General features: G+C 55.6%; 1 protein-coding gene across 5 annotated transcripts; it reads right to left on the bottom strand.

Moving 5' to 3' along the window:
- Positions 1–389: 389 nt before the first annotated feature.
- LOC123354029 (F-box/WD repeat-containing protein 9-like) lies at positions 390–26,657 on the bottom strand. Of its 5 annotated transcripts, none has more exons than XM_044995637.1 (11): positions 26,508–26,657; positions 24,058–24,486; positions 22,779–22,918; positions 22,077–22,205; positions 21,419–21,531; positions 20,300–20,391; positions 4,026–4,174; positions 2,976–3,089; positions 2,107–2,196; positions 1,519–1,584; positions 390–1,122 (listed from the first exon to the last, which is right to left on the bottom strand). In XM_044995637.1, exons 2-11 carry the CDS (start codon positions 24,482–24,484, stop codon positions 1,048–1,050), a joined length of 1,395 nt encoding a protein of 464 aa, XP_044851572.1. In that variant the 5' UTR covers positions 24,485–24,486; positions 26,508–26,657; the 3' UTR covers positions 390–1,047. The 5 variants fall into 5 exon arrangements, with proteins under 5 accessions (XP_044851572.1, XP_044851575.1, XP_044851573.1 ...); XM_044995640.1 differs by having other exon boundaries at positions 26,570–26,641; XM_044995638.1 differs by lacking the exons at positions 20,300–20,391; positions 21,419–21,531; positions 22,077–22,205; ... (1 more) ...; positions 24,058–24,486; positions 26,508–26,657 and adding exons at positions 6,671–6,762; positions 7,948–8,060; positions 8,590–8,718; ... (1 more) ...; positions 10,571–10,999; positions 12,992–13,094.
- Positions 26,658–27,331: the final 674 nt, after the last annotated feature.

A 27,331-nucleotide genomic window follows, 5' to 3' on the forward strand; every position in this document is an offset into this window, starting at 1 on the left:
CAGGGAGCCGAGTTAGCGATGGCAGCCGGTTCTGGTGGGTACCGGGCCCAGCCGCACCGGCTCACTTCGCACAGGCAGTAAGGGCTCCAGATCCCCACTGATCAGAACCAGGAACCGCCTCGCTGTGTGTTTGTGCAACCCCCGGGGCCCTGATCACAGCTGATTCTCCCGTAACACCCTTTCTAATAAAGCATCTGCAGCCCAGTCTCCCCCCGTGCCGAGTGCTTCCCGCAGCTTGGAGATGGACGCTAGCCTGGGCCCTTTCGGTTCCTGCTTGGCCGGTGCCGGGGGAAAGCTGCCGCGCCTGGATTTTCAAGGCTCCAGGGATTGAATTTAAAACTAAACGTGATTTCCCTGGGAAGGGGATAAAAACCCACTGACATCTCTGATCAGATCCTGTCTGGCAGAATAATTTAATCAACAACATTAGAACGTGCGTCTCAACGGCGTCCCTGTAAGTTACACGTCAGCTCTGGGCTCTGTTTCGATCTGGTCAGCCCGTGCGTCTGTCTTCCTCAACCTCCAGCGGCGAGCGCCCCCCGGCTGCGCGAGCTGGGTTGGATGGTTAGTGGTTCTGAGCCCTTACGGCTGGGACCTGAGAGATGTTCGGAACTGGCGCTGAAGGAGCAGCACGCGCCCTGCGCCGTGGAAAAGCAAGTGGGAGGGCGACAGATAAGTAGCCCAGGCGGCCTGGCAGGCAGGCCAGGGCCGTGATAACTAAGGAGCCCAGAGGGTGGCAAAGGGGACGGTGGTGGAAGAATGTGAAGCAGAGAGAGCGAAGTCAGTGCCTCGAGCAGGGAAGGGCTGGCCAGGCTCCGATCCCTCTGGAAACTCGGCTCTGGGAACAGCAGCGCCAGGGCGAGCGCAGGCACTGAGGCTTTGACCTCCCGGCTCCTCGGGCCTCTTCCAAACAACAACGAACAAACGACTGACACACGGGTGCTGGAACTCTGGCCCCTCCCCCCGGGCGGGAACACGGGCGCCGGGTGCAGCACCCACCTCCGGGGCCGCAGCTGCAAGACGTGGCTCCGCGGATCCGGGCCCCCATCAGGCATCGAGCCTCCAGATTTCCAAGGACAGGCCCCCGGAGGCAGCTACAACAATGTTGCCTTCGGCGCTGATCTGTAGGGGGAAGCAGGGAGCGGGAGGGGTGAGTGTCATGTCAATCCGGGATGCCCGGGGGCCGGCCCCAGAGGTCCTGCTCAATACACCCTGCCCCTGCCCCGAGTTTAGCCGCAAGGACAAAGCGTCCAGCATTCAGCACGGCCTCCGATTCCCTCCTCGGGGCCGCGGGGTCACTCCCCTGTGCGCAAGGGGAAGGGAGCGCCCCCGCTGGCTGATCTGAGCGGTCGCCCGCCCTGGCCAAAGGAAGAGAGAGAGAGGGAGGCAGGTGTGGCCTGGGGCGGGTGCAGGGACATGGGGATTCCCCAGGGACATTCCCCCACTGGTGAGAACACAATAGACAAGCTGGCTGGGAGGGCAGAGAGGCCAGTTCGGAGTCCGATCGCCCTTGCTTACCCCATTCAGCACGTTGTTGTGCGTCTGTGAACAGATCGTGCGAGGCGGGTCCGTCGGAACGTGCACCTGGAAAGAGAACACTCGTGGGCAGGCTGCCCAGGGCCGGGCAAATCCATGGGGAGGAATGGGGGGAGCCCCTCTCCGTGCTAATTTTAGGAGAGCCCATTGGTCCTTTGGTGATCAACACGAGGGGTCTGCACTGGTGCGGCTCCCCCGGGACTGGCTACCGGTGGCCGGAAGAGGGGCAGGCAGATCCTCGGCCCAGACGAGGCCGTTACTGGCTTGGATTGGAAATAGCTCATTTGCACAACCCTTGCTTTCGCGTCCTAGAGAAGCCCGTTCCGGGGATGAAGCTGAGCATGCAGAGGGCTCTTCCAAGGGCCGAGACACAATCCTCAGCACCCTCCAGGAAGCAGGAATCACCCCCCTCCCCCAGGTGGGGAAACTGAGGCACGGAGCGGGGAAGTGGCTTGCAGCCGAAGTTGCAGACCTGGGGTTCGGACTGGGGTGTTCCTGGCTCCCAGCCTCTATGAGCGAGTCGTGGGGAGCGGGGTGGGGGAAGGATTCCTAGGGAAGCATGGACCTTACCCGCAGGGTCTTGTCAGTGGAGGTCGTGTACAGAGTGCCCAGGGAGTGCCAGACCCCAGTGATCTGGGACCGGTGACCCACATCGAAGTACTATGGGGAGGAAAGAGACATTAAGCCCTCTGCAGACCTCCCTCTGGGATGCACCGTGGGGGTGAAGGCCAAGGCACCTCTGTGTTCCTAGCCCGTCTGGGTCCCATGCATCTCTGTTCCTAACCCATCACCTCACGCCGGGGACTCTCACGCATACGCATCCCAAGCCCGACCAGTGATTCCCACACCAATGGGGTTTGGAGGCCCCAGTCGCAGGTCAGATCACACCAGGACCCCATGGAAATCTAGGTATTTTCGGTATTCGTGTGGCCCCACCACCATAATATCTGAGTGGGCCACGATCTAACCACATCCCCCTGTGAGGTGCTATCGTTATATCGCTGGGGAACAGAGGCACAGGGTGGCGAACATCACACAGGAAGTCTGGTTGCCCAAGTGCCAGGCAAGCTCCTTACCGCTGCGTCATCCACCCCAACAGGCCCATCTGCTGCCATCTCAGCTGGGTGTGTGTGTGTGGGTGGGTCAAGTAGCAAACGGGTCATTGAGAGCCATCTCCCGTTCCTTCCAGGGCACGGGGAACGGAGACCCATCCAGCAGGGGATTAATGGAGGAGAGCCCTCAAGTGAAACTGACAATAAAACTGACATTGGCTGAGTTCACAGCCCCAAGCTGCAGGCAGGCGAAGCAGCCCTGGTATTAACCATCTGGGATGAAATCCTGGCCCAGCAGGGACTGGATTTCACCCTGGGGTGAAAGTGGGGGCGAAACAGACCCAAAGCTTAGCAAGCCTGCAGCCCCCTGGATCAGGGGACGCATACCCGGATGTGCTGGAAGCGGCCTCCTCGGTTTTCGAAGACATAGAGCAGTCCCTGGTTGTCCCCGGCCCACAGCTGCATCCCCTGGTAGGACATGGAGAGCAGGTAGGATTCCAGCTGGGGAAGGAAAGGAGCAAAGAGAGGATGGCACAGCTCTGGGGGAGGATCGGTGTATGGGTGGGAGTGGATCACACATAGGGCGACCAGACAGCAAGTGTGAAAAATTGGTATGGGAGTGGGGGGTAATAGGAGCCTATATAAGAAAAAGACCCCAAAAATCAGGACTGTCCCTATAAAATCAGGACATCTGGTCACCCTAATCACCCAACACCCTCTGCATATTCTAAAGGAGTTCCTTGAAATTGGAATGCATCAGGCTGCCTGTTTCCTGGTTCCCCACAGGGCACCGCACCTTATAGACAACTGAGGCAGGATGAGTGGAACAGGAGAAAGAGGCTCAGGTTTCAGGGGGACCTAGATGGGGGGGGACACCCGCAAGCCCCAGGGGTTCAGCATGGGATACCAGCCCTGCAGCACGTTTAAGAACAGTCTGTTTCTTACAGGGCTGGCTGCCTCGCTCATTGCTGGTGAACGAGCAGGACACCTGGCTAATCTGGCACGAGCAGCTAGATGTGCTTCACCGTCATTAAGCACCACAACCCTTCCTCTACGAAGGAGGCATGTTACCCCACTGTACGTCTAGGGAAACTGAGGCACAGCGAATGACTTGCCAGAAGTCAAACAGTATGTCACTGGCAGACCCAGGAGTCCTGACTCCCAGCCCCAACCGGCTCTAACCACTAGACCCCACTGGCCTCCCAGAGCTGGGGATAGAACCCAGGAGGCCTGACTCCCTGCACCCCACACCCTCCTTCAGATGCAACCAGTTGGCTAAGGGACTCTCTAATAATTACATATTCTCCTCCCCCCAAATGTCCTCAGGTAGGGAGTGTCTACAAACTCCCATCTCCCTCCTCTCCATGGTGATTCCAGGCAACCTCCACTGCCCTCAGCAGGTAGGAGGGAGAAGAGCCACCCGCTCTGGCCACCCACCTGCAGCCTCTGGAGGACGCTGTTGGCCCGTCGGTCGAAGACGACCAGCGTCCGGTCCTCGCTGCCTGAGATGATGAAGCGCTCGTCGGCCGCGAGGGACAGGACAGCGCTGGAGTGGAGCTTGCGGCTCTTCAACGGGGCCTGGGTGGCTGCCGGGAAGGGAACAACGTCAGGATCTCTGCCGGGGTGACTGTGGGGATCCAAGCCTGCACTGGGCCCTGGTTCAAACTCATACAGTTGAGAGGGGAAGTAATGTTCTATCCTGCACCCCCACCCACGCAGCCAGGGGCCAGCAAATCTGCACCCCACCCCACCCCTGGAGTCATGGGGCAGGAGATCTCCACCCCCCACCCATGACCCACACCCTGCAGTCAGGGGGCAGCAGATGGTGACTGTCTGTACCCCCACGTTCACCCCTTTTAGAGGATTACGGTAAAACTTGCACCAAGTAAGCCTTGAGAGGTATCATTTGAAAACTCATGATTTGCTGATCCTTATTGTCTTGGTAAAACGTGTGTGACAACATTCTCTGTAAAGTTACAAGAGACCATGGTGACACATTAGGGAGGCACGTTCCCACGTTCTGGAGGGCAGTTACAAACCACTTCCTCAGAGACAAAAGGCTAGACAATGCCTCAGCTCGGTGTCAGCGAGGTCAAGTGGCCCATCACTGCCTTAAGTGGCCACTCTTCTGCTGGAGACAGGGCGTGGGCAAAAAAAAATAAAAATCTGCATTTTGACAAAGCAGCAGCTTGAGATTCCTGGCCACCCAGGCTCTCTGTCCCCTGAACCTTAGCTAGAGGTGATTCTCCCTCAAGAGAAATTGAGACCATGGATGCCCCAAACCACCTCTCCCTTTCTCTCCGCCCAAGGCTTGAAGAACAAAGAAAGCAGCACTGGACTGGGGAGGGCTCCTGACAGAAAGATTCAGCCAGGAAGAGTGTTGGAACTCGTGCTGCGAGAGACCTTTGAATTCACTTAGGGTATGTCTACACTGGCAAGTTTCTGCACCAGTTACGTGCAGTTATTTTTATGAAAGTGCTGGAATTAAACTGCTGTTGCGTATCCACACTGTGCTCCTCATGATGGTGGAGCGCATCCACATTAGCAGCTCTTGCAACGGCAAAGAGAGCAGTGCATTGTGGTAGCTATCCCACAGTGCACCTGGCTGCAGGGTGCTTTGGGAAGGGTTTGCGATGCCTCATGGGGCAGGCACAGCGTCACGTGATGTGATCAGGTTCCCATGGGCATCCTACTACATTGCCAGCTGCTTTTCAACTGAAATGGAGGGAGGGGGGAGAGTGTGTGACAAGGTGTGTGTGTGTGTGTATGGAGCGGGGAGAAGAGAGACTGTGTGTTTTGGGGGACAGAGACAGTGTCAGCATGCTGGCTTGTAAGTTCAGACAGCGGGAGGAAGCAACCAGGCCTGAGGCAGGGGAAACCCCGACATCAGTCCCTGCCTCCCTCCCCAGCTCTCTGCACAGCAATCGCGCACACACACACACACACACACACACACTCTCCACATTAATGGTTTGCTTTGTGTCCCGGAGCAGCACAGCACCCAAAGACCCTCAGAAACGGAGCTTACAAAGGGGAGGGGAGCATGTCTCCAGGCCATGAGCAGAGGATGAGGGACTATGGGACCCTTCTGGAGGCCAGCTGATTGCTTTCTGCGTTTACACTGCCAGCACAGGGCTGGACCCTCTGCGCTTTAAGGCTTACGACTCTCTTCAAAGTGTTTTTTTTCCCCCCCAACTGCTGCACCCGAGGAGTTTGTGCGCACCAAGGGGCGTGGCCGTGCGTACAGCTGGGGGGTTACGCAGCAGAAAGCTGCTTTATGGCGCAGACACTTGCCAGCGGAGACAAGGCCTTAGCTTGTCAAGTTCGGTGTTAGCAGCATTTTATTGCTTTGTAACCAATTCTGATTTTCATGCCTCATTACTCGTCATCACTTTCTGTTGTTAATTCAGTTGTTTGCTCTATTGTTTTATGGCAACCAGGGTGTTTAGATTGAAACGTTTGGGAAACTTTATTAGGGAGAACAGGGTTTGTGCAGATCATTGTCTATTAACGAACGACGGACATTCTACCAGCCTGTCTTGTCCAGGAGAGGGCTGGACCGTACAAGCTGCACATTTCGGGGGGTGGGGGAGTCTGGGCTTGGGGGTTTGCTGGGGTTGCCCTGCAGTGTCACTCCGGAGGGGCTGGCTAGAGCACTCATACAGCAGATTCGATACTCCACCCCCCTCCTGCTCAAGGGATCCCCCCTTTGCACAGGTCACATGGGACCCACATTCCCAATCCAAGGGTCTGGTCTTTCTTGGGTATAAACTGAACCGCTGGCCTTGGATTCCTGGGGGACCCACTTCTCACAGATGCTAGCGGGAGGAGGCTCACGTGCAGCAGGCCTTTTGCACAGCCCGGGTGGCCTCCACCCAGAGATGAGCCAGGCGGCTCGGTAGCATCAGCCCCATTTTACAGAGCGGAAAGCTGAGGCACAGCAAGCAAGTGGCAGGAGCAGAAAACGGAACCTCAGGGCCACGGGACTGTGAAAGGACCCGCTGCACTGGGCCCGCTGGGTTCAAGGATGGGCCCAACCAACGGCCGGAGCCTTGATCCTAAAGCCGCCCGCGGACACTAACCTCGCGGGTCGTACACCGTCACCTTCTTGTCGTAGGTCCCCGTGACCAGGATGTCGGGCAGGTAGGAGAGACACAGCACGGGAGCTTTCCCGCTGGGAGTTGGGGAGACAAGACAGCAAAGGGAGAACAAATATGATCCTTCAGGACAAGCCTCGTCACCCCCCCAGGGCTGGAAGGCCCAAGGCCTTTGGTCCCTGTGTCCATCCTCTGGGCGGGATCCCGATAACGTCTCCTCCCGAAGGTTCTGATCAGAGCCCCATTACTGTAATGTCGGAGCACCTCACAATCTGCCCCCCGCCACCGCCCCGATTACCGTGATGTCAGAGCACCTCGCAATCTGGGCTCCCCCCCCGCTTACCGTGATGTCAGAGCACCTCGTAATCTGTGCTCCCCCGATTACCATAATGTCAGAGCACATCCCCATCTGGGCTCCCCTGCCGATTACTGTAATGTCAGAGCACCTCCCAGTCTGCACACGCCCCCCCCCCCATTACCATAAAGTCGGAGCACCTCGCAATCTGGGCCCTCCACTACTGTAATGTCAGTGCACCTGCCAATCTTTAATGCATGTATACTCACTAACCCCGTAATGCAGGGCAGGGCAGTTATCCCTATTGTATGTGTGGGGAAAATTAGGTACCTATAAAAATCTGGCCCTTGGCACCTAACGCCCCTGGATGTCATCGGGAGTTAGGCACCGAGATCTCTTTAAAAATCTGTCCCTATGTCACTGGCCCGAGGCCCCACTGGACTCTGTGCTGAATCCAGCTCTCCTGCGTGCCAGGCCAGCGCTCTAACCATTGCACGCTCCCTCCTCTCCTGCCGAGCAGCAGTCTCAGCTGATCGTCTTTGCTCTCGGACGATCCACCTGCCCCCCCCGTCTGTTTTTTAAGCCTGTGACATGGTTGGGGGGGCACAGAGCAGAGCCAAGTTGCATGGAGATGCAAAGGAACAGCTTCCTGCCCGGCAGCCCCCAGCCCCGGCTTCACCCCACTTCCCCGGCCTGAGCCCTCAGCCTGCCCCACTTCGCTACTCTGCTCTAGACTCTGCCCAGCAGCACCGTCTCCTCCCCTCTCAGACGAGCACGGCCGCCCCAACCCCAGGCTCTAAGGCACAGCAGATTCGACTGGTGGCTGAGACGCTCCAAGGTCTCCCTCTCCCAGAAGGTGGAGGCAGCTCTGGGCACCAGCCATGTGGCTGAAGGAGGAGCTGGTGGGAGCCAGGCTGGGTCGCTTCATTGAGGGCCAGTGACGCAAGGGGAGAAGGGGAAACGGTACCTGATCTCCCCAAACTGCTGCCCGTTGGCCTCTATGTCCCACAGCTTCACCGTGCTGTCCCAGGAGCCTGAGCACACCTTGTTGTCTCTTGAAGCCAGTGACCACACCCAGCCCTGCACCGCGAAAGGGAGAGGAAAGGGTTAAAGTGGGGTGCTGTCCTTTCCTGCCCTTCTCTGGTGTCTTTCCCCAAAGCCCTTTAGCCCCCCAGATCCCCTCCAATACACAGAGTTAACCCCATTGTACGGACAGGGAAACTGAGGCACAGAGCAGGGACGTACACACAAGAGGTCCCAGTATCCATTCCTGTGCCAGTCACTCGACACGCTGTCCCGGCTCAATTCAGCTCATATTCAGCACCGGCTTGAGCAAAGAGGCCACAGGGAAGCGGGGACTGGGCCAGGGGGCATTTCCCCTCCAGGGGGTCTCAGCAGGACTGGCATCCCCAGAACAAACCCCCCCCATGTCATGGCTACTGGTACCACCCAGCTCCCCTCTTCATGGCACCAGCAAGAGCTGGGGGGCAGCTCGCTCTCCGGCTGCTTGGGCGTATCCGTGCTGGGGACAGAGTGCCACCGGCACCTTTCTCCAGCTCAGACCCCCCACCCCCACCCCCACCCCGGAGGGTGAAGGTCGGGTTCCCACCTTGTGCGTCCCGTTGCGTTCCGTGCCCAGGGCTTTCACCAGCACCTTGTCCGGGGACTGGCCCAGCTCCCGCAGATCCCACAGGTTGACGTTCCGATCCCGGGAGCCCGAGACACAGAGAGCCCCGCCCTGCAAGAGAAGGAGACAGACTGGCCACGGGTCCTTCGAAATGGGAGAAACTGGTCAGTCCCTGGTACAGGAGCAAAGAGATGACGGGATACTCAGAGGTTAGAGCAGGGCGAGGCTGGATGTCAGGACTCCTGGGTTCTATTCTTGACTCTGCCAACAATTTGCTACGTGACCTCAGGCAAGTCACTTCCCCAGTCCATGCCTCAGTTTCCCCCTGTTCAAATGATGAGAGCCGCTCAGATACATGTAAAAGTCTCACCTGCTCTCACCTTACAGAACTCCTGGAGCCAGAGACCAACGTGGGCAGCCGTCCCAGCTAACAGGGCTCGGAAGATAACACCACCACAACCAACCGCAAAGAGTTTTCCACTCCTCCCCCGGCCAACAGCTGCGTGTCATGATTAGCGATCGGCAGCTGTTGAACCCAGAAGTCCTGACTCTGCTCTACCTCACTAGACCTCACACCCTTCCCTCCCACAGCCAGGGGTCGAACCCAGGACTCCTGACTCCCAAGCCCCACCCCATCTCGCCCCCAGACAGCAATGGCCAGCCAAGGAGGAAATCAGAACTCACCTGCAAGAGCAGAACGGAGTCAACGGAGGCAAAGTGGCCGTCGGCGAGGGAGAAGTACTCTGTCCTCCTGCCATCACAGGCCCAGTGCCTGAGATGCTCCTCTAGCTCCATGCAGGCAGCCGGCCAGTCGAAGTCCTCCTCTGCGTAGAAAGGAAGAGATCGCAAAGACCAGAGTGAGGGGTGTCCCGCTCTGGGCGGGGAGGGAATCTGGGGCTTCCAAAACTGCTGGGAGCTTTGATCCTAAAGCCACGCCCCATCCCCTGCACCAGGTCAAGGTGAGGCCGTGTAAAAATTGCTTTTTTCGGGGCAGTGGCTCTCAACCTTTCCAGGCTACTGTTCCCCTTTCAGGAGTCTGATTTGTCTTGGGTACCCGCAAGTTTCACCTCACATTTCATCTACTTGCTTACACAACCAGACATCAAAATGCAAAAGCGTCACAGCCGCGCTATTACTGAACAATTGCTTGCGTTCTCATTTTTACAAACCCATTGGAATGGAAGTATTGTACTTACATTTCAGTGTACAGTCTACAGAGCAGTAGAAACAAGGCCTGGTCTGGATGAAATTTTAGCTTGTCCTGACTTTGCTAGTCGTTTTTATGCCGCCTGTTGTAAAACTAGGTAAATCTCTAGCTGAGCTGACGTACCTCCTGGAAGAGCTCTGCATATCCCCAGGGATACAAGTACCCCTGGCTAAGAACCACTGCTTTAGGGTCCGTAAAGCCTTCTCTTCCCAAGGACGGGGAAATGTCGCCTCTAGAGGCCCCAACGTAGCCCCTTTAAATAGATGGGCAGCAAAGCTAAGCCATAGCACTGCCGCCTGGGAGCATCCCAAACCACCTCCCACCCCAAGGAAGGGCGGGGGAGCTCCTGCCATTAGAGGTGAAGCCAAGGCAAAGGCTCACATAGTGAAGTCAGCTGCAAAGGAGGGAACAGAACTTAGGGGTCCTGATTCCTAGTGTCCCCCGCTCCATTGTAACCACCAGACCCCCTTCCGGAGCTGGAGACAGAACCCAGGAGTCCCAACACCCAGCCCCCTGCTCTGTTAGAGACAATTCTCATCCAGAGCTGGTGATAGGACCCTGGAGTGATCGTTCCCCTCCCCCCACAGCTCAAACTAGCAGCACCTAAATCTCAAGGTAGTAAAGTTAACTGAGGGACCTCTCTGAGGCCCATGAAATAGTGTTTGGTCCTACAGTAGAACCCAGGAGTCCTGGCCCTCAGCCCTTGTCTCTCCTCCAAGTCCCACCTCCAGTGAAGAAAGTCCAATGGAGATCTACCTTCCACCACTGGGTAACACCCACTGATCCTCTTCTGAAGGCGAATCCTCCAGGTCACTGAGTCCTGCACAATATCCCTGAGGGTCCGACAGACCAAGGGCAAGACCTCGAGAACAAACCTGGCTTCCAGGTAAGAGCAGATCTCCAGGATCAGCTCCAGAGGGAGGGCTAGCAGCCCAGAGGTCACGTTGTCGCTTGCTGGAGACTTCTTCAGCTCCAGAGGAGACCTGTGCTCCGATGCCTGGGCCCCGGCCCCCACAGGGAGTGACTTGGGAGGTGAGCACTGGGCCTTGTGGCGGGGCTGAGCAGAGCTGAGGACGCGGTCGATGTACTCCTGAGCCTGCGTGTCTGGATCAACCTTGTTCTCTGCGTCGGAGTCATTGTCGGAGCCTTGGGGGTCCTCAGAGGCGTTGGATGCCAGGTCCATGGCTGCAGAAGCAGTAGGGACCGTAAGAGTGACGAGCGCAGCATAGAAACAGCACATAGTATGTAGCCCGGAGCAGATCATAACACTGGCCATTCTACCCCACACATCCATCAGTCCATTCAGTCCACCAGTCCCTTTCATTCTGCCAGCCCATCCGGCAGCTGTATGTGATTAGCCCAGGGATGGAGTTTAAGGCCAAAGTGATCATTAGCTCATCTGACCTGCCCTCCTGTAGATCACAGCCCATTCAGTGTCACCCAGCGACCCCAGTAACTTGTGTTTGGCTAAAGCATCTTTCAGAAAGACAACCCGACTGGAAGACAAGATGGAGAATCCACCACTTCCTTCAGAGTCTGTTCTAATGGTTAATCTTCCTCCCTGTTACAAATCGGTGTCTAATTTCTCATTTGAATGCGTCTGGCTTTAATTTCCAGCTGTTCATTCCTGCTATCGTCCCTCTGGACCCACCACTGCATTCACCTGCTGTACCAGATCAGACCCGCAGCCCTATGTCCTCAGCTTCCCATCCTCTTGTCCTGCAGTTTTTTCCAAAATGGGGGGGGGGGGGAGGAAGATGAGAAGTGAGGACTGATAGACTTCTCAATGGTTCTCTAGAGTCTCAGCTTTCATAATTAATTAATTAACGTCTTCAGCTGTTGTGGGTGGGAAGAAAACCTTCAACACGTGCCCTGACTGTAACACTGTGGAGCGTGCGCTCATAACCCTGAGACGGGGCTGTTGCCCCGGGACCGACACAGCAACAGTGCCCGAGTTGGCAGAGAGCCTGAGCCCATCGCTCTGAGTGGAGGGGAGGTGTTTCATTCCAACAGGTTCTCTCAGATGCCCTCTCTGACAAAGCAGGAATTTTCTGTAATTTTTGTATGATTCCTATGTGTGCCTCAGCTGCCCTATGCATCTGCCTCACTACCCAGGTGAGGTACGACACAGGGCTATCTGCTGTTTGGGGCCAATAAGGAGATACCAGGGAGGGATGTGATGTAACTGTCTGGGGTGGGATGAATGGGTCACTAAAGGACTGGCTGAAACTAAGCCCTCTCTATGGAGAAGCTGGAAAAACAACCCGAACCCCAAAGACTAAACACTCACAGCTAGCAACCAAGAAGGAGGAGGTTCCCCCTTCCCCAGCAAAGGCCTCCGCTAAAGAACAAAGGGGACAGGTGGCAGGGAGAAGGGCTGGCCTGGGGGAGCCAGGGAAGCTTTCACTTGGGGCTGACAAGGAGACAGAGACAGCGATGGATTCCACAGCAGTTTGGGTGATGGGCCCGGCTTGGCCAGGATGGCCCATGGTTTACCTTCGCCGCTGGGCACTGACCTAAGGACATTCAGATGCTGCAGCCAGGTGACTAACAAACAGTGACCTGCCTGTGTCGCTGGAGGAGCTCAGCACAGGCCACCCGCAGGAGACTGGCTGGGCTAGATTTGCCAGGGCCAGGCTCGGCTTCACGTGGGGGGCCCTGGGCCTGGCTGGTACAGAGAGTGTCGCCCCCCCCCACAGAGACCTGGGGGCCCGGGCCTGGTATAGAGGGTGTCGCCCCCCCCCACAGAGACCTGGGGGTCCTGGGCCTGGTACACAGGGTGTCGCCCCCCCTGCAGAGACCTGGGGGCCCCGGGCCCGGTACGGGGGGTGTCGCCCCCCCCGCAGAGACCTGGGGGTCCTGGGCCTGGTACACAGGGTGTCGCCCCCCCTGCAGAGACCTGGGGGCCCCGGGCCCGGTACGGGGGGTGTCGCCCCCCCCGCAGAGACCTGGGGGCCCTGGGCTTGGCTAGTATAGAGGGTGTCCCCCCCGCACAGAGACCTGGGGCCCTGGGCCCGGTACAGAGGATGTCGCCCCCCCCCGCAGAGACCTGGGGGCCCTGGGCCTGGTACACAGGGTGTCGCCCCCCCTGCAGAGACCTGGGGGGGGCCGGGCCCGGTAAGGGGGGGGGGTGTCGCTCCCTCGGACCAGCCTGTCTCTGCCCCGCTCCCTTCTTACCCCGGGCCGGGGCCGCCCCGCTCCCCTCTGACAGCGGCCAGCGGGGCCCCGCCTCCTCTTACTCTCCACTTCCGGCGCGTCCACTCCCCACCGGCACAAACGAGGCAACTTCCGGCGCCTGCAGATGACGTCACACACTGAAGTACTCCTCCCCCGTCACCAGTCTGCGATCACCCTACCGGCGGGGTTGTTTATAAACACCCCCCTCCCCGCCCGTGTCATGACGTCAAGGCATTAATGTGACATCATAGGCATGACATGACCCTGTGATGACATCACAGCATAAATGTCTCCCCCAGGCTTAGGCAGCAGCCTTCGTACCCCCCCCCAGCGACCCCTCCTGGGGCACGATGGGAGGAGTCAGGCCCCAGCTGGGCTCACTACAGCACCCAAGGGCCCCACCCCAGGTGCTTTGCGATATACCCCAGCTGGGTCTGCACTGCCAGAGTCTAGCCCAGACCCTCAGCCCAAGCCTTGCCTGTGGAGAGCAGTGGGAGAGGGACAACCCCCACCCTCGCAGGCAAGGAAGCACAGATCTAACACACCACACACCCCGGCGGTAACCAGCGAGTGGGCTGCTTGGCTGGCTTTCAAATCAATAAGCCACACAGGGAAGCATGACAGCACTGAAAGCAGCCACTGAGGCCAGCCTCGCAAAGCACCTCTGACCACAAGTTATCCTCATCGTCTAGAAGCAGAGAGCTTAAGTAACTTGTCCATTACCCTACCAGGCCAGGTACTGAAGCCAGGTCAGTGCATTTAAGCACACCCCTCTGTTAATTCATTTATCCATTTGTTCTGTAAATCATTACACACCTTTACAAAGGAGGTCTTTTTCCCACTTTACAGCTAGGGAAACTGAGGCCCAGTGAGAGGCAGTGACATGCCCAATATGAACTCCAGGCCTGTGCTAGAGCAAGGAATAGACACCACTGCAGGGCTATGACAAGTATGAAGAAACATGGCAGCGAGGAATGCAGACCACAACTCGTGGCAGACAATACAAAGCTGTATCAGTCAGCATTCTTCCCAGCGGATTCACTTGTACTGTATCAACATACAGCATGGAGATAAGGGACTGAGGGAGCACCCCGATCAAGTAAGTGGGGGAGGAGAGAATGGCAACATTTACAAATCCAATATTTACATCAGAAAAAACATTGAGCCTAGACAGGGCTGTAGACTGGAGTCACATGAAATTTGCTTGTTTTTTTGTTTAGTTGACAAAATTATACATAAAATGAGAAAAATCTCATTTCAGCAAGGTGCAAGCAGCGGCTTCAACACTAGGTACACTGTCACCATAGGAAACAGTACAGCACATTTACAAATATACAAATCCAGGATTAACAAAACAGGAGGCAGAAACTAGAAGCACTTATACAAAAAAAAAAATTTCAAGAGGCAGTCAGGTCAAGTAGCTTAAACTTCACTGTCCGAGAAAAGAGTTCACAGCCTTCTTTTGTCTTCCTACACTTTGGGAACTTAAAACACTTTTTAAAAAAAAAACCGTTATAGATATGTATGTATATAGCAAGCTGGGATGCCACTTTACTTAGCAGTATAGTTCTCATTCATGCATTTAAAAAGATCACACCAGAACCCTGCTCTAATGGAAATCCATGTTTCATCCCACTCTGGATGGATGGAGGGAAAGGAAATGCTTTAAAATGAAGCATCAAAATGCAAAAGAGAAAAACATCTGATAGTTTCCCAGAGACCTGCTCAAGTCTTATACCAATAAAAAATAAAAATAAAAAAGGAGGCTGAATTGAAGGAATGTATCTGTTTAGTTCCCCATCCCTTCCTTCCTCTAAGGTAGAGATGCACTTAGGGCTGAATGCTGCTTGAGTCTCTCCCCAGCACTCAAGATCTTCAGCGGGAGAGATGGGTGGGAGCAAGGCTAGGGGCTATGCCAGCCAGCCAGGCTGCCAGGCTCAAAATTTTGTGGTGCGAAGGCCTATTGGGATGTTTACCCGGTGAACTCCAGTGCAAAAACTTGGAGGGCGTTAAAAGTTTAAAAAAATAGAAAAAGGAAATGCTGAAAAATAACGAGGGAGGATGAAGGGAAAGGATCAGTGAAGCTTAAGTTACTGAGTGATCCCACAAACAAAGCCTTTCAATAGACACAGGTGCAGCATGACTGATCCTAGAGTGACCAACTGCTGCTCTAGTAAATGGTTCCCCGCCCCCTCCATGACATTGTCATGCCAAAAGGAGACAGTGGGTTCCTCACTGCAAGGTACTTTTGCAACAGGTGCAGCTGCAGCCTCGAGAAGGGTCAGACTTTCCACAGTTCAACCACAGGTTCGTCCTGCTGTCACCTGAGTGACTTTCAGTTTTTTTTAAAAAAGGAGTCAGAAAACAGAAATCCAGGAAGGAGTTGGTGAAGAGTTCTCCCCATCCTGCACTTGGAGAAAATCAGTGTCCCAGCGGCGCTCTCTTCTCAGGAGAACTGGAATTTCCCTTGGTGCATGTCACTTTGGGAAATGATTTCTCTTCATCCCACAGCTCAGTTGATTACAGACAGATCAAGCAGACTCAGACACTTCCCGACAACTGGCAGCACTCCCCTCCCCCCCAGTTATTCTTGCACCTTTAAAGGATTAAGTGTTCCCCTTTCTTTCCCCCACATACAGCTGCCTTCTGACTAGTGGCAAGTCAAAAAACACCGAGGCTGTTAAATGATGCTTTCACAGCACATTACCTCATTTACAGTTAAAAAGCTGTGGTTACATCAAGTCAAAAACTTTCAGCATAACCAACCCCTGATTTATTCATTTTTTTTTAAAATAAACGGGGGACTAAAATTCATGGGAGTCTTGTCAAGACTCCAACTGAACATGTAGCAGAATTTATGGACTCGTCTTAAAAAGAAATCTGACTGTTGCCGACACAAAGCTACACTTCCATCCCCTCGGTGCTCCGCTATCTTGACTGCCCTCTCTTATTTTGTAAACTGAAGTGGCAGATGTGGCATAAACTCCATTAAGACAGAAAGCGTAATTAACCGTAATGAATGATGTTACTTGGGACCGAGTGCAGTACATGTCTCCCTGATCAGGTGCGCTATAAACCAGGTGAAGACGGGATGTCTCCCCTCTGCATGATACAACTGCATCATTTACAATCCCACCATAGTCACTTTCACCTCCCTCTGTCTGTAGCTGAAGGACAGATTAAGAGAATTCACTGCACTGTGTATTTTGATTTTTTTTGTTTTGTTTTTTATAAAAAACATGCTTCTCTGACGGTATTTATTACAAGGCCCCCTTCACAAAAGAAATCAACTGGATCTCGGCTCAGGAGGTCCTTACGGGTTGGGGTTTTTTTTGTGCAGTGCGTTCAGTAAACGCTGCCATGGAAACTATTTCAGAAAAGGTTTTTTTTCTTGCTGTTTTAAGTTTCTAGATGAAAAACGATTACACTTAATTATGGGCTACTCACAGGATTGCTAGTCTACTTCTGTCACCATGCAGTCTGGAAGAGGTGAGGAAAAGCTGATCTCAAACACCGGTGACTGGTACTATTTATACAGTAGTATAACCTTGTGTTTATTATAGTTTAACCCTTCCGTTCTCAACAGCTAGATTTTTAAACCATTAGAACTTTTTATCCAATTTTAGCTTTTTATTCATATCTTTGTTTTTAAAACCTAGCCTTTAAATGATTTTTTTAAAATTATTATTATTATTATTAGCTAGTCCTTTGCTATTATGGCCCTAGTTAGATCCCCTTCTCAGGAAGTGTTGCAGTTTAAGATCGCTCCCCTATTTCGGCCCACGGCCAACCCCCACCCCATCCCCATCTACCAGAGATGACCCCTGAAAAAGGAGGAAAGAGCCCCTTTTCCCAATCGCTGAGATCCCCTGGTTGCTTGTTTGAATTGATCTCGGCGGTCCCCCACTTTAAATTTCAGGAGATGGGAGGGAAGTCATTTTATGTCCCACAATGCTCCTCCCTTCCTCCCTAACCCCCCATTAACAGGGCTCTGCAACACCTGTGGACGAGTTCCCAGTAACCCTCCCAGCACATACAGGAACCTGGAGGAGAGATGAGAGAGAGGGCACCGGTTAGTCGAGGTTACACACACACACACACACACACACCCCCCTCTGAAAGGGACTCAGAATAGCTGCCGTCATTATTACACACAAGTCTTATCTGCCCTGCTTTTCCTGGAAGACTCTGGTAATGGGAAAACTAGCAGGTTATAGCATCACATGTGATGCAGAGGAGGATGAGATTTGTATCCAGGTTGGCTGAAACTTGTCATGATAACTCAAATGTCCAACCAACATGGTTAAAAATCCAACACCTCAGCTGGCGGGCAGACAGACCTCACAAGCCACAACCTAGACAGCCAAGGAGTCCTCCAGCAAAATTAAGACAGAAGAGATCTGATAAGCCCTGATGTTTTGAAGGCAAAACACAAAGGGCCAATCAGGCTGACTTCATATTCCCCTGCTTTGGGGCATCAGATCAGCTTTGCAAACTTTCCATCTGCTGTCTTTACTTGTCAAAACCCACGCAGCCAGGGGCCAGCAAATCTGCACCCCACCCCACCCCTGGAGTCATGGGGCAGGAGATCTCCACCCCCCACCCATGACCCACACCCTGCAGTCAGGGGGCAGCAGATGGTGACTGTCTGTACCCCCACGTTCACCCCTTTTAGAGGATTACGGTAAAACTTGCACCAAGTAAGCCTTGAGAGGTATCATTTGAAAACTCATGATTTGCTGATCCTTATTGTCTTGGTAAAACGTGTGTGACAACATTCTCTGTAAAGTTACAAGAGACCATGGTGACACATTAGGGAGGCACGTTCCCACGTTCTGGAGGGCAGTTACAAACCACTTCCTCAGAGACAAAAGGCTAGACAATGCCTCAGCTCGGTGTCAAGGAGGTCAAGTGGCCCATCATTGCCTTAAGTGGCCACTCTTCTGCTGGAGACAGGGCGTGGGCAAAAAAAAATAAAAATCTGCATTTTGACAAAGCAGCAGCTTGAGATTCCTGGCCACCCAGGCTCTCTGTCCCCTGAACCTTAGCTAGAGGTGATTCTCCCTCAAGAGAAATTGAGACCATGGATGCCCCAAACCACCTCTCCCTTTCTCTCCGCCCAAGGCTTGAAGAACAAAGAAAGCAGCACTGGCCTGGGGAGGGCTCCTGACAGAAAGATTCAGCCAGGAAGGCTGTTGGAACTCGTGCTGCGAGAGACCTTTGAATTCACTTAGGGTATGTCTACACTGGCAAGTTTCTGCACCAGTTACGTGCAGTTATTTTTATGAAAGTGCTGGAATTAAACTGCTGTTGCGTATCCACACTGTGCTCCTCATGATGGTGGAGCGCATCCACATTAGCAGCTCTTGCAACGGCAAAGAGAGCAGTGCATTGTGGTAGCTATCCCACAGTGCACCTGGCTGCAGGGTGCTTTGGGAAGGGTTTGCGATGCCTCATGGGGCAGGCACAGCGTCACGTGATGTGATCAGGTTCCCATGGGCATCCTACTACATTGCCAGCTGCTTTTCAACTGAAATGGAGGGAGGGGGGAGAGTGTGTGACAAGGTGTGTGTGTGTGTGTATGGAGCGGGGAGAAGAGAGACTGTGTGTTTTGGGGGACAGAGACAGTGTCAGCATGCTGGCTTGTAAGTTCAGACAGCGGGAGGAAGCAACCAGGCCTGAGGCAGGGGAAACCCCGACATCAGTCCCTGCCTCCCTCCCCAGCTCTCTGCACAGCAATCGCGCACACACACACACACACACACACACACACACTCACTCTCTCTCTCTCTCTCTCTCTCTCTCTCTCCACATTAATGGTTTGCTTTGTGTCCCGGAGCAGCACAGCACCCAAAGACCCTCAGAAACGGAGCTTACAAAGGGGAGGGGAGCATGTCTCCAGGCCATGAGCAGAGGATGAGGGACTATGGGACCCTTCTGGAGGCCAGCTGATTGCTTTCTGCGTTTACACTGCCAGCACAGGGCTGGACCCTCTGCGCTTTAAGGCTTACGACTCTCTTCAAAGTGTTTTTTTTCCCCCCAACTGCTGCACCCGAGGAGTTTGTGCGCACCAAGGGGCGTGGCCATGCGTACAGCTGGGGGGTTACGCTGCAGAAAGCTGCTTTACGGCGCAGACACTTGCCAGCGGAGACAAGGCCTTAGCTTGTCAAGTTCGGTGTTAGCAGCATTTTATTGCTTTGTAACCAATTCTGATTTTCATGCCTCATTACTCGTCATCACTTTCTGTTGTTAATTCAGTTGTTTGCTCTATTGTTTTATGGCAACCAGGGTGTTTAGATTGAAACGTTTGGGAAACTTTATTAGGGAGAACAGGGTTTGTGCAGATCATTGTCTATTAACGAACGACGGACATTCTACCAGCCTGTCTTGTCCAGGAGAGGGCTGGACCGTGCACATTTCGGGGGGTGGGGGGAGTCTGGGCTTGGGGGTTTGCTGGGGTTGCCCTGCAGTGTCACTCCGGAGGGGCTGGCTAGTGCACTCATACAGTGGAGCTGGGAGTAGTAACTTCCATGCTGGAGGCTGGGTGCGAGCAGAGCTGGAGCGGTCGCCCCCATGGCGAAGCCGTGTAAAAGGCACCCCAGGTTGGAGAATTGAGGGGACACAGTTGTCCATCAGTCCAGTTTATAGTCACACAGATCTTCATCTCCAGCCAGTGGATTTTCCCTCCCACATCCCCACTGGGAGGCAGGAGGAGGGGCAGGATTGCCCCAAGCCTGGGGTGCCCAGAAACCCCACAGAGCAGCATTCCTGCTACCCCAGCTGAACTGGGCCAGGCCTGCAGAGCAACAAGCTCCAGCAGCATCAGAATCGCTCCCCCTGGACCCCTCAGTAATTCAGGACTGTTCCTCACATTCGATACTCCACCCCCCTCCTGCTCAAGGGATCCCCCCTTTGCACAGGTCACATGGGACCCACATTCCCAATCTAGGTGGGAAAAAACCAAGGGTCTGGTCTTTCTTGGGTATAAACTGAACCGCTGGCCTTGGATTCCTGGGGGACCCACTTCTCACAGATGCTAGCGGGAGGAGGCTCACGTGCAGCAGGCCTTTTGCACAGCCCGGGTGGCCTCCACCCAGAGATGAGCCAGGCGGCTCGGTAGCATCAGCCCCATTTTACAGAGCGGAAAGCTGAGGCACAGCAAGCAAGTGGCAGGAGCAGAAAACGGAACCTCAGGGCCACGGGACTGTGAAAGGACCCGCTGCACTGGGCCCGCTGGGTTCAAGGGTGCAGGGATGGGCCCAACCAACGGCCGGAGCCTTGATCCTAAAGCCGCCCGCGGACACTAACCTCGTGGGTCGTACACCGTCACCTTCTTGTCGTAGGTCCCCGTGACCAGGATGTCGGGCAGGTAGGAGAGACACAGCACGGGAGCTTTCCCGCTGGGAGTTGGGGAGACAAGACAGCGAAGGGAGAACAAATATGATCCTTCAGGACAAGCCTCGTCAGCCCCCCCAGGGCTGGAAGGCCCAAGACCTTTGGTCCCTGTGTCCATCCTCTGGGCGGGATCCCGATAACGTCTGCGCGAGACCCTTCTCCTCCTGAAGGTACTGATCAGAGCCCCATTACCGTAATGTCGGAGCACCTCACAATCTGCCCCCCCGCCACCGCCCCGATTACCGTGATGTGTGAGCACCTCGCAATCTGGGCTCCCCTGCCGATTACTGTAATGTCAGTGCACCTGCCAATCTTTAATGCATGTATACTCACTAACCCCGTAGTGCAGGGCAGGGCAGTTATCCCTATTGTATGTGTGGGGAAAATGAGGCCCAGATTTTCATAGGTACCTAGGCACCTAACGCCCCTGGATGTCATCGGGAGTTAGGCACCGAGATCTCTTTAAAAATCTGTCCCTATGTCACTGGCCCGAGGCCCCACTGGACTCTGTGCTGAATCCAGCTCTCCTGCGTGCCGGGCCAGCGCTCTAACCATTGCACCCTCCCTCCTCTCCTGCCGACCAGCAGTCTCAGCTGATCGTCTTTGCTCTCGGACGAGCCACCTGCCCCCCCCCGTCTGTTTTTGAAGCCTGTGACGTGGCTGGGGGGGCACAGAGCAGAGCCAAGTTGCATGGAGATGCAAAGGAACAGCTTCCTGCCCGGCAGCCCCCAGCCCCGGCTTCACCCCACTTCCCCGGCCTGAGCCCTCAGCCTGCCCCACTTCGCTACTCTGCTCTAGACTCTGCCCAGCAGCACCATCTCCTCCCCTCTCAGACGAGCACGGCCGCCCCAACCCCAGGCTCTAAGGCACAGCAGATTTGACTGGTGGCTGAGACGCTCCAAGGTCTCCCTCTCCCAGAAGGTGGAGGCAGCTCTGGGCACCAGCCATGTGGCTGAAGGAGGAGCTGGTGGGAGCCAGGCTGGGTCGCTTCATGGGGGGCCAGTGACGCAAGGGGAGAAGGGGAAACGGTACCTGATCTCCCCAAACTGCTGCCCGTTGGCCTCTATGTCCCACAGCTTCACCGTGCTGTCCCAGGAGCCTGAGCACACCTTGTTGTCTCTTGAAGCCAGTGACCACACCCAGCCCTGCACCGCGAAAGGGAGAGGAAAGGGTTAAAGTGGGGTGCTGTCCTTTCCTGCCCTTCTCTGGTGTCTTTCCCCAAAGCCCTTTAGCCCCCCAGACCCGCTGCAATACACAGAGTTAAACCCATTGTACGGACAGGGAAACTGAGGCACAGAGCAGGGACGTGAACACAAGAGGTCCCAGTATCCATTCCGGTGCCAGTCACTCGACACGCTGTCCCGGCTCAATCCAACCCGACAGAAGGGAGGAAGAAAGCTCATATTCAGCACAGGCTTGAGCAAAGAGGCCACAGGGAAGCGGGGACTGGGCCAGGGGGCATTTCCCCTCCAGGGGTCTCAGCAGGACTGGCATCCCCAGAACAACCCCCCCCCATGTCATGGCTACTGGCACCACCCAGCTCCCCTCTTCATGGCACCAGCAAGAGCTGGGGGGCAGCTCGCTCTCCGGCTGCTTGGGCGTATCCGTGCTGGGGACAGAGTGCCACCGGCGCCTTTCTCCAGCTCAGACCCCCCACCCCCACCCCGGAGGGTGAAGGTCGGGTTCCCACCTTGTGCGTCCCGTTGCGTTCCGTGCCCAGGGCTTTCACCAGCACCTTGTCCGGGGACTGGCCCAGCTCCCGCAGATCCCACAGGTTGACGTTCCGATCCCGGGAGCCCGAGACACAGAGAGCCCCGCCCTGCAAGAGAAGGAGACAGACTGGCCACGGGTCCTTCGAAATGGGAGAAACTGGTCAGTCCCTGGTACAGGAGCAAAGAGATGACGGGATGCTCAGAGGTTAGAGCAGGGCGAGGCTGGATGTCAGGACTCCTGGGTTCTATTCTTGACTCTGCCAACAATTTGCTACGTGACCTCAGGCAAGTCACTTCCCCAGTCCATGCCTCAGTTTCCCCCTGTTCAAATGATGAGAGCCGCTCAGATACATGTAAAAGTCTCGCCTGCTCTCACCCTACAGAACTCCTGGAGCCAGAGACCAACGTGGGCAGCCGTCCCAGCTAACAGGGCTCGGAAGATAACACCACCACAACCAACCGCAAAGAGTTTTCCACGCCTCCCCCGGCCAACAGCTGCGTGTCATGATTAGCGATTGGCAGCTGTTGAACCCAGAAGTCCTGACTCTGCTCTACCTCACTAAACCTCACACCCTTCCCTCCCACAGCCAGGGGTCGAATCCAGGACTCCTGACTCCCAAGCCCCACCCCATCTCGCCCCCAGACAGCAATGGCCAGCCAAGGAGGAAATCGGAACTCACCTGCAAGAGCAGAACGGAGTCAACGGAGGCAAAGTGGCCGTCGGCGAGGGAGAAGTACTCTGTCCTCCTGCCATCACAGGCCCAGTGCCTGAGATGCTCCTCTAGCTCCATGCAGGCAGCCGGCCAGTCGAAGTCCTCCTCTGCGTAGAAAGGAAGAGATTGCAAAGACCAGAGTGAGGGGTGTCCCGCTCTGGGCGGGGAGGGAATCTGGGGCTTCCAAAACTGCTGGGAGCTTTGATCCCAAAGCCACGCCCCATCCCCTGCACCAGGTCAAGGTGAGGCCGTGTAAAAATTGCTTTTTTCGGGGCAGTGGCTCTCAACCTTTCCAGGCTACTGTTCCCCTTTCAGGAGTCTGATTTGTCTTGGGTACCCCCAAGTTTCACCTCACATTTCATCTACTTGCTTACACAACCAGACATCAAAATGCAAAAGCGTCACAGCCGCGCTATTACTGAACAATTGCTTGCGTTCTCATTTTGATAAACCCATTGGAATGGAAGTATTGTACTTACATTTCAGTGTACAGTCTACAGAGCAGTAGAAACAAGGCTTGGTCTGGATGAAATTTTAGCTTGTCCTGACTTTGCTAGTCGTTTTTATGCCACCTGTTGTAAAACTAGGTAAATCTCTAGCTGAGCTGACGTACCTCCTGGAAGAGCTCCGCATATCCCCAGGGATACAAGTACCCCTGGCTAAGAACCACTGCTTTAGGGTCCGTAAAGCCTTCTCTTCCCAAGGACGAGGAAATGTCGCCTGTAGAGGCCCCAACGTGGCCCCTTTAAATAGATGGGCAGCAAAGCTAAGCCATAGCACTGCCGCCTGGGAGCATCCCAAACCACCTCCCACCCCAAGGAAGGGCGGGGGAGCTCCTGCCATTAGAGGTGAAGCCAAGGCAAAGGCTCACATAGTGAAGTCAGCTGCAAAGGAGGGAACAGAACTTAGGGGTCCTGATTCCTAGTGTCCCCCGCTCCATTGTAACCACCAGACCCCCTTCCGGAGCTGGAGACAGAACCCAGGAGTCCCAACACCCAGCCCCCTGCTCTGTTAGAGACAATTCTCATCCAGAGCTGGTGATAGGACCCTGGAGTTATCGTTCCCCTCCCCCCACAGCTCTAACTAGCAGCACCTAAATCTCAAGGTAGTAAAGTTAACTGAGGGACCTCTCTGAGGCCCATGAAACAGTGTTTGGTCCTACAGTAGAACCCAGGAGTCCTGGCCCTCAGCCCTTGTCTCTCCTCCAAGTCCCACCTCCAGTGAAGAAAGTCCAATGGAGATCTACCTTCCACCACTGGGTAACATCCACTGATCCTCTTCTGAAGGCGAATCCTCCAGGTCACTGGGTCCTGCACAATATCCCTGAGGGTCCGACAGACCAAGGGCAAGACCTCGAGAACAAACCTGGCTTCCAGGTAAGAGCAGATCTCCAGGATCAGCTCCAGAGGGAGGGCTAGCAGCCCAGAGGTCACGTTGTCGCTTGCTGGAGACTTCTTCAGCTCCAGAGGAGACCTGTGCTCCGATGCCTGGGCCCCGGGCCCCACAGGGAGTGACTTGGGAGGTGAGCACTGGGCCTTGTGGCGGGGCTGAGCAGAGCTGAGGACGCGGTCGATGTACTCCTGAGCCTGCGTGTCTGGATCAACCTTGTTCTCTGCGTCGGAGTCATTGTCGGAGCCTTGGGGGTCCTCAGAGGCGTTTGATGCCAGGTCCATGGCTGCAGAAGCAGTAGCGACAGTAAGAGTGACGAGCGCAGCATAGAAACAGCACATAGTATGTAGCCCGGAGCAGATCATAACATTGGCCATTCTACCCCACACATCCATCAGTCCACCAGTCCCTTTCATTCTGCCAGCCCATCCGGCAGCTGTATGTGATTAGCCCAGGGATGGAGTTTAAGGCCAGAAGTGATCATTAGCTCATCTGACCTGCCCTCCTGTAGATCACAGCCCATTCAGTGTCACCCAGCGACCCCAGTAACTTGTGTTTGGCTAAAGCATCTTTCAGAAAGACAACCCGACTGGAAGACAAGATGGAGAATCCACCACTTCCTTCAGAGTCTGTTCTAATGGTTAATCTTCCTCCCTGTTACAAATCGGTGTCTAATTTCTCATTTGAATGCGTCTGGCTTTAATTTCCAGCTGTTTGTTCCTGCTATCGTCCCTCTGGACCCACCACTGCATTCACCTGCTGTACCAGATCAGACCCGCAGCCCTATGTCCTCAGCTTCCCATCCTCTTGTCCTGCAGTTTTTTCCAAAATGGGGGGGGGGGTGAGAAGTGAGGACTGACAGACTTCTCAACTGTTCTCTAGAGTCTCAGCTTTCATAATTAATTAATTAACGTTTTCAGCTGTTGTGGGTGGGAAGAAAACCTTCAACACGTGCCCTGACTGTAACACTGTGGAGCGTGCGCTCATAACCCTGAGACGGGGCTGTTGCCCCGGGACCGACACAGCAACAGTGCCCGAGTTGGCAGAGAGCCTGAGCCCATCGCTCTGAGTGGAGGGGAGGTGTTTCATTCCAACAGGTTCTCTCAGATGCCCTCTCTGACAAAGCAGGAATTTTCTGTAATTTTTGTATGATTCCTATGTGTGCCTCAGCTGCCCTATGCATCTGCCTCACTACCCAGGGGAGGTAGGACACAGGGCTATCTGCTGTTTGGGGCCGATAAGGAGATACCAGGGAGGGATGTGATGTAACTGTCTGGGGTGGGATGAATGGGTCACTAAAGGACTGGCTGAAACTAAGCCCTCTCTATGGAGAAGCTGGAAAAACAACCCGAACCCCAAAGGCTAAACACTCACAGCTAACAACCAAGAAGGAGGAGGTTCCCCCTTCCCCAGCAAAGGCCTCCGCTAAAGAACAAAGGGGACAGGTGGCAGGGAGAAGGGCTGGCCTGGGGGAGCCAGGGAAGCTTTCACTTGGGGCTGACAAGGAGACCAAGACAGCGATGGATTCCACAGCAGTTTGGGTGATGGGCCCGGCTTGGCCAGGATGGCCCATGGTTTACCTTCGCCGCTGGGCACTGACCTAAGGACATTCAGATGCTGCAGCCAGGTAACTAACAAACAGTGACCTGCCTGTGTCGCTGGAGGAGTTCAGCACAGGCCACCCGCAGGAGACTGGCTGGGCTAGATTTGCCAGGGCCAGGCTTGGCTTCGCGTGGGGGGCCCTGGGCCTGGCTGGTACAGAGGGTGTCGCCCCCCCCGCAGAGACCTGGGGGCCCGGGCCTGGTATAGAGGGTGTGTCCCCCCCCGCAGAGACCTGGGGCCCTGGGCCCGGTACAGAGGGTGTCGCCCCCCCTGCAGAGACCTGGGGGCCCTGGGCCTGGTACACAGGGTGTCGCCCCCCCTGCAGAGACCTGGGAGCCCTGGGCCCGGTACACAGGGTGTGGCCCCCCCTGCACAGACCTGGGGGCCCTGGGCCCGGTATAGGGGGTCACCTCCTCCACCCCACAGAGACCTGGGGGCCCCGGGCCCGGTACAGGGGGTGTCGCCCCCCCCGCAGAGACCTGGGGGCCCCGGGCCCGGCACAGGGGGTGTCGCCCCCCCCCCGCAGAGACCTGGGGGCCCGGGCCTGGTATAGAGGGTGTGTTCCCCCCCCCCAGAGACCTGGGGGCCCCGGGCCCGGCACGGGGGGTGTCGCCCCCCCCGCAGAGACCTGGGGGCCCCGGGCCCGGTACGGGGGGGGGTGTCGCTCCCTCGGACCAGCCTGTCTCTGCCCCGCTCCCTTCTTACCCCGGGCCGGGGCCGCCCCGCTCCCCTCTGACAGCGGCCAGCGGGGCCCCGCCTCCTCTCACTCTCCACTTCCGGCGCGTCCACTCCCCACCGGCACAAACGAGGCAACTTCCGGCGCCTGGAGATGACGTCACACACTGAAGTACTCCTCCCCCGTCTCCCTGGTGGCTGCGATCACCCTACCGGCGGGGTTGTTTATAAACACCCCCCTCCCCGCCCGTGTCATGACGTCAAGGCATTAATGTGACATCATAGGCATGACATGACACTATTATGACATCACAGCATAAATGTCTCCCCCAGGCTTAGGCAGCAGCCTTCGTACCCCCCCTCCCAGCGACCCCTCCCGGGGCACCATGGCAGGAGCCAGGCCCCAGCTGGGCTCACTACAGCACCCAAGGGCCCCACCCCAGGTGCTTTGCGATATACCCCAGCTGGGTCTGCACTGCCAGAGTCTAGCCCAGACCCTCAGCCCAAGCCTTGCCTGTGGAGAGCAGTGGGAGAGGGACAACCCCCACCCTCGCAGGCAAGGAAGCACAGATCTAACACACCACACACCCCGGCGGTAACCAGTGAGTGGGCTGCTTGGCTGGCTTTCAAATCAATAAGCCACACAGGGAAGCATGACAGCACTGAAAGCAGCCACTGAGGCCAGCCTCGCAAAGCACCTCTGACCACAAGTTATCCTCATCGTCTAGAAGCAGAGAGCTTAAGTAACTTGTCCATTACCCTACCAGGCCAGGTACTGAAGCCAGGTCAGTGCATTTAAGCACACCCCTATGTTAATTCATTTTTTCCATTTGTTCTGTAAATCATCACACACC

The sequence above is a fragment of the Mauremys mutica genome, chromosome 20 (genome assembly GCF_020497125.1).
Source record: "Mauremys mutica isolate MM-2020 ecotype Southern chromosome 20, ASM2049712v1, whole genome shotgun sequence".
NCBI classification, from domain to species: Eukaryota; Metazoa; Chordata; order Testudines; family Geoemydidae; genus Mauremys; species Mauremys mutica.